Genomic DNA, 11,189 nt, shown 5'->3' with positions numbered 1-11,189 from the left:
GCCAATTCAGTTGCACTGTGAGCTGTAAATTGGTGAGCAGCGTGAAATTACACCCAACTGAAAATATCTCGCAGATATGGTACTACAAAAAGCTACTATTCATCGTTTTGTATGGCCGCATATTGTGGTGTTGCGATATAGGCTGAACGCGACAGTGCGGGTTTTAAAAGCCGGAAAAGATACTCTGGTATTATTTGATTCGGATATTAATCCGACGGAATCTCAAGTTATTCGTAGTCATTGGAGTGATAACTCTATCATAGATGTGAAGGGGAAAGAGATCTTTTGATTTGTGGGTGTCGTCAATATTCAACGAAAATCCGGCTACATAATCCTGCGCGGGAGCCATTGTTGAATTTGAATTGATCAACGTAGCGCTATTCATATTGCACTGTATCGAAAGCATCAATGGTCCTGGCGTAGTTGTTCCTAATCCAGACATTCTGCTCGTACGGATGACAGCAAAGCGAAACCGCGAAACCTCGAAACATCAATCGATCTTGAGGATTTCAAGCAGCGAATCGACGCAATGACTGGCAACGATATCGTTGATATACTAAGCTTCTCTACTTACTTTTCATTCGCAAGGGAATCATTACCTCAAATATAGCCTATCGGAACTTCATGAATTATTCGTTGGCTTTCCTTTTCTATATACTTTACAAGATTCAGTGTAGAAGTTTAGAAGTGTAGGAATTTAGTAGAAGTAGTTTTCTGTGTACTTTACGAAATTAAGTGTACTACCTCCCAAATCGGTATGGAACAACATCAAAATCATCACGGAGCAATAGCGACTTTTGCGTTAATTTTCTTTTTCTTTGCGCAAAACCTAATTTAACTGAATAATGTGAACATGAACCATTGAGCATGCTACTTTTCAAAACGAACATCAATACGACGATAAAATAGCATGAGCTCTAGCAACTTTTAAGTAGTCAGAAACGCAACTTCTATAGAATAACGGAAAGTATTTGACGGATATCCTAACGCCACTCATATTGAATGCTATCAATTTATTTGGTGAGTAACGAATTACTCCTGTTTTTTCGGAGTATACTCAGCTAAGGTTTGCCTACTTACAGTAGTTACAGAATCGGTACTTCGTGGAATTTTATATTAGCTTTGCTTTTCTATCTATACTTGATCAGATGCAGTGTATAAGTTTAGTAAAAGTCCAGAAGTTTAGTAGAAGTAGTTTTCTTAATTCCTTAATCATCGAATGACAACCTTGAAACTTTGCACGGTGTTTGTTGGTATTGTCATGATATAGAACGGAAAAATCTTGTCTCCAACCCTGATTGTTCGACGGTTTATTAAATTGACGGTTCGCGAGCCGCGTGTTTGAGATCTCTGTTTTAGACACTGTAACAATTTCAAGAGGTTGTCAGTGAAATTTGAACATTTTGATAAAAATGCGTTCACATCTAGCAAATTTCGTAGGCAGCATTATTTTAATTCAATACATATCAATTCAATCAGTGAATCCCTGGAATTTGGAGATTTTGAACAAGCTAATTGTGCGCTCATAGTAGTTATTATGACAAATAGTAGCCTTAGTTACAAGGTAGCTTGGCATTTTAGCCTACTTGAGTACTTTAAAGAAGTACATGTACTTCTCTGCTCAACATCTCAAACATCAAGGACAAAAATAAACTACGTCCTTTCCTTTCTGAACGATAGAAGTGGAGTTATAGTCTACAGACATAACCAGTTACTTACTTACTTTGAAATCTCTACTTGTACTTGTATTCGAGCAGAATTGCACGATGTTGAGTACCATCGGAGGGCGTCTATCATACTGCTGGAAAATTAAGGTTCAGTGCTCGAGTATCAAATTAGATTTACTTGAGTAAACTGATGAGTTATAAGTGATTCTATTAAAGTTTATATGAGGCTAGGTGCTGGTAAAAAATCGCCAACTTGATTATTTTGGAATATAGAATAGATGACCAACTTCTTTCGTCAAGCACCATAGGACCCATCATTCATACTGAAACTGTATACATCCCACAGTAAAATGGATGCGATTAACGATGAAGAATTTTATTCTTAAAATATTACATGAGATAAAACATGCGAACATCCATTATCTTGATAATGCCATTGCTATAGATGTCAGTCCGATTCCAACAAACACGAGTCCCTTCCAAACTTTATTGTAGTCGAAAGCGGTATTATCAAAAAATCCTACAAAGCCATCCTGTAACAAAAATAGAAGATAATTTATAAATCCTAAGCGAAGCATGTAAATCACCTACCCATCCTCCATTTCGCACTATCCACTTTAGTCTTCTGCTAGCAATGTAATTCCCAATTGTCTGTATGATAGCTTCTATATGCTCCCCGTGATGTTCATCCTCGTTCTTGCGAGCAAGAATGCTACCGAGCACAAAAAGGGAGACAATCCTCCCCCAATTTTCTTTGGTATCTTTGAAAATTTCATCAGCTAGCATCAGGAACAGCCGCTCATCGGGTAAATATTCTTTATATTTTTCATTGACTTCAACATCACTATAGCGGAGACGTTTGGAAACTGCGTTTAGGACTGTTCGATGTCGCTCGAGCATTTCATCTCCAACTTGACGTAAGGTTCTCTTTGCTTTCGTATTTACCTTAACGCATGAGCCGTCGAGTTCGTACATGATAAAATTCCTGGTCAAGGAATATGCTTCGGATATGATTTCATCCTTTTCTTCAGTGATCGAAGGTGCTGATACTCGTGATGATTCCATGGCTTGAGGAGAATAGCGAGTCAAAGCTTATTTCGAGATCTAAGCTACTTTGGAAATGAGGATCCTAGGATTTGCTTAAGTTTCATCTATATCGTACAATGCGTTTTCGCGTTCCAGAATGACTTATGTCAATGAAAAATAGCAAAAATTATCTTTCAAGCATTGATCATGGTTTTGTTTTTGAAAGATGTCGCGATGTCGGTATAATATTTTCTAAAACTTAAACTAGGACGAAATCATGAATGTGTAGGACTTATGATTAACATATATTGTGCGCAGACAACTTTCTTACAAGAACTATGATATTCCTGTACTTGCACGAATTACAAATGCGGTATTGTAATTAGTATATAGCCTACTACACAAAATCCGGAGTCTAAAAGTTTTTATTACAGTTGAGAAAAAGTACTCGATACGCTATATTTGAATCTAAAAATATTGCTTGGGGCTGTCTAGGTGCTTGGTAAGAACGCAGTAAAGGCATTGAACAGCATCAGTTGCGGGATTACTCGCATCAATTACTAGGTACATAATAACGCAAGTTAACACAAGTTGGTTCGATCCTGAGCTTACGTGCACCAATTACTATAGCTACATAATACAACAACTTAACACTTGTAAAACACGATATTTGATCCTGGAGAACTGACGATATAGTTTCGAAGTCTCACTTCGTGGTATTACAATATACGCTTTAATCAACACAACGACTCGACACAGGAAAAACACTTTCACGTTATTCAATAAGTCGATTCTCGAGACTTGTTGCTTGTGTGATTTACCACCGCTGTGCAAAGGGTTAGGAACGTTAGAAATATAGTTCCACATACTATTTGTTTTGACGCAGGGGAAAATCATTCGATCACTCGACACTTCTCGTTAGTAAAGTAAATTGTTGTATAATATTTTCTAAAATACAAACTCGGACGAAATCATGAATATGTAGGACTTACCTTAAACATATATTGTGCACATACAACTTTGTTACAAGAACTACGATATTTCTGTAAGTACTAGGTCTGTGTTGGGTTATTTGAATACTAGGATACGTGACCATTCATGTAAAAAAGTTATCTTGATATCAAAAACATTTTGTAGAGACTATATCATTCTATAGTTTGAAAACGCGTCCATTCATTCTTTAGTTTCGTTGTACGCGAATATCGGGTAAAGTCGATCACTCATTTATCAGCAGTAAATTTCTAGTAAAGTACAATAAGTGATGATGTCCGAGCGGCTAAACAAGTAAGTATCGACTTCTTCCGAGTACTCAAGTACGTTTTTTACCTACATGCACCAAATAATCTCAAGTGTTTATGATATTGTACTGCTTCAAATCCATTATAGTTTCAGAATTAAGCAGAAAAGACCTGGAATACTGACGTTTTACTTAGTCGGAAATGGGTACTTAGTAGGTAAATACGTACTGGATGTGGGCTTCGAAGCCTAGACTAATAAGAGGAGCGTGATTGAAAATAGATGGAGGATCACTGGATTAAAGTTTACTGAATACCCCGCAATGTAAAATTAGTATATACTATACAAAATCCGAAGTATAGGTATGTGCTACGCTCCCGCAAAACAGATTCACGCAAATGTCGGTATAGAACTGCGTTAGTTTTAAAGTTGTTTAATCATGAAATGCGTAACAAAATTTATTATGGTACATTGTCATAATGTCTTACAACTGCGTACCGAGTTTCAAGGTGGGGGAGTCGATTATTAACATGGTAATTCCGTTTTAAAGTTGTCTATGTATACGTACGTGCTGCGTTACGGAAAACAGATTAAGCCAAAAGTCGGTATAGAACTGCGTTGGTTTTAAAGGTGTTACATCATGAAATGTCTGACGAAATTTGGTATGGTGTATTTTCATATTGTCCTACAACTGCGTACCAAGTTTTACGGTGGGGATTTGCGTGATAAAAGGTAATTTTTCGCTCTTTTTTTATTTTTTCTTGAAATTAGTATTCATTTTACAAAAACGTCGTGTATAGGTAAAGTACTTGTACATTTCGTAGTGCTGAAGCATAAGTTTTTAAACTATTAACTAGCCAAAATTTTCAGAATATCAACTTTTGCGTGAAGTCTGTCTTGCATTTAGTTGTCGGCTCTGAAAGCAAGCAAAGTTTGTGGTATTTGCACAACATCGAAATTTGTACACTTCACGCTTATCTTATATCGAAAACATAAGTTTGTTAACAATATTTCGAATCATGGGTATGAATAATTTTTAAAACCTAAATATGCCGCATCCAAACTTAAGTCTGTCTTGCATTTAGTTGCCAGTTCTGAAAGCAAGCAAAGTTTGTGGTATTTGCGCAACATCGAAAATCGATAAAGTAGTCTAAAACCTAGTCACTTTTTACGTGGAGAGAGTACATAGCGAAGTACTTGTACATTTTGGAGTACTAAAGTATAGATTTGGCGTGCTTGCGCTATACTTAATGAATCATTCCCGTGTCATAAACACTTGAGTAGTTGGTGCGTGTAGACAAAAACCTACTTGAGTACATAATTTTTTATTTTTCATTGAAATTAGTATTCATTTTACAAAACGTCGTGTAAAGGTAAAGTACTTGTACATTTCGGACTACTCAAGTATAGGTGGAAGTACTTGTACATTTTGGAGTACTCAAGTATAGATTTGGCCTGCTTGCGCTATACTTAATGAATCATTCCTGTGTCATAAACACTTGAGTAGTTGGTGCGTGTAGACAAAAACCTACTTGAGTACATAATTTTTTATTTTTCATTGAAATTAATATTCATTTCACAAAAACGTCGTGTAAAGGTAAAGTACTTGTACATTTCGGAGTACTCAAGTATAGGTTTTGCCAGCTTATTATATGCTCAGTATATTATATGTCAAGAAAGAATCGAGCGAAAGCGCTGTTTCACGCCGTCTTGCATCGGTCACGATTAGTTTTACTTTTCAACTAACTTGTTGTCTGTCGTTATATTCATTAGACTCGCTTTCATGCGGCTAATTTGTCCCTATCATTATAACGTCGGGGATCGCGTACCTGCGGCGAAGGTGTTCGTTTAATTATAGCGACGAGAACCGGGCCCCTGCGGCTAGTCCGTTGGCATTTAGTGTTGAGTTAAATACCCTTATAGTCGAAATGCAAACATTATACAGGTAGCGGTTGTACTGCGAGCTGATAATAAGGCTTAAAATGTGGAGACCTCGCAAATCGAAACCGCGATCTGTCTGCACTCAAAATCGCATTTTATATTATTCTAGGGATTATTATTATCAAGTCGCATTTAAGTAATTAATTAGTGATGATGCATTTATCCGTGCGATATCGCAGTCTTCGTGAACATACATACCCTAACAACATCAACATCATCACAAAGCAATCGTAAGCGTTGTTTCACGATATCTGGTAGTGCTGGATGCGTTTGTGACGTTAACGCTATTACTGATATACTATGCTCTTTTTTCGAAATAAATTAACATAAATTAATTAGTGATGATGCCATTTCTCAATATTTACAGAGTGTATCATATTTAGTCTTAAATACACATAAATTGATTGCGCGAAATACATGTAGTATTTTAATATGTCACCAAAAAACCGCGCATAGTTCAACGTTGATGAGTGTTATCAGAGAGCTCATATTATCCGCGAAAATATATAGTCCTAAATACACATAATAGGATATCTAGCGAATATATTCTTGCATAGACATCATAGTTTTCGAGGAAAGTCGCAAAACAGCTTAGTATGTCAAGTTTACGCAATACTTAGTTCAAATCCCTAGCACGACGTGGCGAAATTTCAGGATGAACGTAAATAGCCTCAGGGGCGGACTCGACACGCATGATTGGTGCGTACCAAAGCCAGCTAATCATACTACTTGACTGGATCAAAGTCGGTAGTCATGTTTGTCAATATATTTCGATTCAGACTATGTCAAAGTCAAAATATTTCATTTTGGATTATTTGGATTTACCTTTAGTACATCCGCGAATGGATTTAAAGTTGGCAAATTATCAAAATGATTGAATATTATCGGGTTAGAGATAGTTGGTATTGATTCTATAACTGTTAAAACAGTGGCGTGGAATGTGTGAATGATCCGATGCGGGTGAATGTTGGCGTCAGTAATATTCAGGTTACGTTCGATTCAACAGATCGCGTTAATAGGATTTGTCAAAGGCAGGGGTTCTCAACCTTTTTTTAGACACGCCCCCCTCTTTGATAGTGAAAAATCTCGCGCCCCCCTTATCGTCATATCAAGAAATCCAACCGGGATGATAGCAGTCCCAACACATCGTTTGATGGCATGGAAGGTTATGACTGTTGATTAGAGAATTCAAAAATATGAAATTCGGTCTAAGTATAGAGAAACATGCGTGAGTTGGAGGTGAATCGCGCAGGGCGCGAATATTTTTTTCAGTTGACCGCTTCTTCGCGCCCCCCTTCAGATGCTTTCACGCCCCCCAAGGGGGGCGCGCCCCCCAGGTTGAGAACCACTGGTCAAAGGATTCGAGTTGGGTCGAATCAATACATTCAAATACGATTCAACTTGATTTATGTAGTGAGTTACATTTCAAGTTGACAAACTAACACATTGATTGAATATTCTCATAATTCTTATCGTGCAACTAAAGTCAGCCACTATTCGAAAGGCGTGAAACATATAGCGATCGCGGGCAAGTGACAAATTGTTGGTTTTCGAATCACCGTCTGCGACGGTTCTGGGACAAACTAATTACCGAAATATTACCTTGTGAGCGGGTATGAGGGATTGCTATGTCTGAAGCATTATCCGGTGAGTGGTCGTTGGATTTTAAAATGATATCACACCCTTTTGAATGAGCGTTCACTTCACAAAGGATTAGGGTTAGAGCGGAAATAAGTGACAATTTGTCGCTATTCAAGCTACCGACACTGGCAGTCTGTTATTCGTTACTTATTAAATCTTACGAGTGAAATCAAGCTCTGTGCCAAACTGCTTACGAAAATTTCACCGCGTGAGTGATCGATATGCCTGTAACACCAAGTTGCTAAAGATGGTTATGTCCGAGTCATTATCTTGTGGGCGATTGCGGGGTTTTGCAAACTGTTTCACACCTATTTGGAGTATTAGCATGTGAACGCGGTTATTGTTGGTATTGGATCACCGTCTACGCCGGCTCTGTGGCAAACTTCGCGATCTATACCCGAAAGTACGATATGCGACCGCATCCAAAAGAACACATGGCGAATCACCAGAGACCTCGTAAGAATACATGATAGGCACATCATCACCGCAGCCTATACGCACAATGTTAATTAAGTACCAAACAATCGATGGCAGGTCATCACCGCAGCCTATACCCAAAACGTTAGTTCACTACCAAACAATCCATGGCAGGTCATCGCCGCAGCCTATACCGAAAGGGTGGGGTCACCAACACGAGTTTTCAAGGTATATCATCGCCACAACCTATACCTGAAAGGGTGGCATCATCACCGCGCCCATAAGAAACAATGGCAGGCCACCAGAGATCCCATAAGAAACAATGGTACATCGCCGACACAGCCTATACCTGAAAATGTGGTATCGTCGCCGCACCCATAAGAATAACGATATATCATTGTCGCACTCACCGTAAACGTTAGGATTACTTCAAATTGGTCATCTATAATAATTTGCGATATGGACAATAACTAAGTACCAATCACGTGACTATTTACAATACCTGATACATATTCAACACCGGTCGAGAGATGTCTATACCCGAAAGTACGATGTGCCGACGCACCCATAAGAACCAATGGCGATGTGCCAGAGATCGCGTAAGAATACATGACAGACACATCATCGCCGCAGCCTATACGCGAAAGTACGACGTGCGACAGATGCCTATACCTAAAAGTACGATGTGCCACCACGAGTTTTCAATGCGATGTGCGAGAGATGCCTGTACCTGAAAGTACGACATGCCACCACGAGTTTTCCATGCGATGAGCGAGAGATGCCTAGACCTGAAAGTACGACATGCGACCGCACCCATAAGAACCAATGGCGATGTGCCAGCGATAGGGGGGTCAAAAAGGGTACCATCATCACCCCTGGTTTTCAGGCACCTCACCACCCCGCCCTTAAGAGCCCCAGGCACACCCAGACCGATCTACTATACTACTTGTATAAAGATTCTGCCACAACTGAAAATCCTGAGCCTGCACTGATGCTATCAATTTATTACATAAATCCATCCAATGCCAAGATAGAACGTCAGTACACTGGCGGGCTTTTTTATCGTAACTCATGTGACGCCAGAACATAATATGCTTTCTCGCTGAAGACGTAAGCGAGCTTTTGATTGAATTAAAAAGCTGTAATTCCTTCTGAATTCTACTGAGAGCCAATTTGAAAGCCATGAATCGCATGGTTTGTGCGCAAGTGCACAGGTCCGTGACGTTACTCTGCTGTGCACTATCTAACACTTAAGCAGAAATTAATTGGGCCATAGTAAGCAGGGCGTAAACTACACGCAAGCGTAATCTAGTCGAGTGGTGCGCAGCGCTCGATTTTATTCAACTGCGATTCCCCGTCAGTAGTTATATAGATCGCTCGCATGACGCCATTGGTTCTTATGGGCGGGGTGGCGAGCGGCTGGAAAACCGGGGGTGGCGAGCGGCTCTTATTTCTTATGGCGGGGGTGGCGAGCGGCTATTGCGTCTTATGGCGGGGGTGGCGAGCGGCTCTTATTTCTTATGGGCGGGGTGGTGACGCGCCTGAAAACCGGGGGTGGCAAGCGGCTTTTATGTCTTATGGCGGGGGTGGCGAGCGGCTATTGTGTCTTGTGGTCGCACGGTAACCCTTTTCAGCATAGACAGCGGTCGCACGCGGCTTCGTTGTTGGCATGTCGTACTTCGTGTTGAATATGTATCAAGTAAATAGTCATGTGAATGAACCTTTGTTAATGTGTATATCGTCGTGTATTAATACACGGTCTCTACTGATTCACCATGTGTTCTTATGGGTGCGGTCGTGATGCGCACTTGCAACCATCTCTCGCGTGGTGTTGAATAGTCACCAACAATAATCGCACAAAAGGAAACGTGGCTTACAAGAGGATTTACGCAGTGCGTGCGACAGACGGTGATTCGAATATCAACAATAGTCGCGTTCGCAAACTAACACTTCAAAAAGATGTGAAATATTTGTAAAATCCTACGATCACTCACAAGATACCACTTCCGGCATATCGATCTATCACTCAATACACAACCAAAGTTGAATTATAATTGAATGCGTAAATTTATCACCTCGACATCAAAATTCGAAAACATCAACTTGATGCTTTATGTTCTCACTCTTCATGATAAGTGTAATAAGTGCCGAATAACAGATACATCACCGGCGAGACTTGAATACCAACAAATTGTCACTTATTTCTATTCTAGCCGTAATCCTTTGTGAAGTTAACACTTATTCAAAAAGGTGTGAAATATTTGCAAAACCCCGCGATCACTGACAAGATAATGTCTCGGACATAACCATCTTTCACGACTTGGTGTCATAACCATACCGATCACTCACGCGGTGAAATTTTAGTAATCAGTTTGTCACAGAACTTGATTTCGCTGGTAAGATTTAACAAGTTACGAATAACAGACCGCGGTAACTTGAATAGCGACAAATTGTCACTTATTTCCGCTCTAACCCTAATCCTCTGTGAAGTGAACGCTTATTCAAAGGGTGTGATATAATTTTAAAATCCAACCACCACTCACCGGATAATGCTTCAGACATATAGCAATCCCTCATACCCGCTCACAAGGTAATATTTCGGTAATTAGTTTGTCACAGAGCCGTCGCAGACGGTGATTCGAAAACCAACAATTTGACACTTTCTGGTGGTCGCTATATGTTTTGACACTTCGAACAGCGGCTGACTTTAGTTGCACGATAAGAATTATGAGAATATTCACTCAATGTATCAATTTGTCAACTCGAAATAAAATTCACTACACAAACCGAGTTGATTCGTATTTGAATGTGTTAATTCGGTACAATTCTAATTATTTTGAGAAATCTTTTCGTGATCTTTTGATTCGACCATAACCCGAATATTAATGACGCCGACTTTCAGCTACATCGAATTATTCGCACATTCCACGCCGCTGTTTTCACACTTATAGAATCAATACCAACTATAATTCTACAAGAATCAAGAATCACAAGTATGTGCATTATACAGTTATTGTCTTTATCAACTTGAAATCAAACCCTTAACAAAAACACGCATCTTATCGCTTGTCAACTCTATCATGAAAATCCTCGAACCCGTATTATTAAGAATGTTATAGTACGGTATCGGAATCCATTCGCGAGATGTACTAAAGGTAAATCCAAATAATCCAGAATGAAATATTTGGACTTGACATAGTGTGAATAGAAATAGGTTTGACAATCATGACTACCAACTTTGATCCAGTCACATTTCAAGAT

General features: G+C 39.3%; 1 protein-coding gene across 1 annotated transcript; it reads right to left on the bottom strand.

Moving 5' to 3' along the window:
• Positions 1-1,293: 1,293 nt before the first annotated feature.
• LOC145450948 (induced myeloid leukemia cell differentiation protein Mcl-1 homolog) lies at positions 1,294-3,018 on the bottom strand. Its single transcript, XM_080329436.1, has 2 exons — positions 2,259-3,018; positions 1,294-2,200 (listed from the first exon to the last, which is right to left on the bottom strand). Exons 1-2 carry the CDS (start codon positions 2,730-2,732, stop codon positions 2,087-2,089), a joined length of 588 nt encoding a protein of 195 aa, XP_080185562.1. The 5' UTR covers positions 2,733-3,018; the 3' UTR covers positions 1,294-2,086.
• Positions 3,019-11,189: the final 8,171 nt, after the last annotated feature.

This window comes from Botryllus schlosseri, chromosome 11, assembly GCF_051294905.1.
Source record: "Botryllus schlosseri isolate E-star chromosome 11, Bs_hap1, whole genome shotgun sequence".
Taxonomy (NCBI): Eukaryota; Metazoa; Chordata; class Ascidiacea; order Stolidobranchia; family Styelidae; genus Botryllus; species Botryllus schlosseri.
This window is presented reverse-complemented; position numbering and strand designations above follow the sequence as displayed.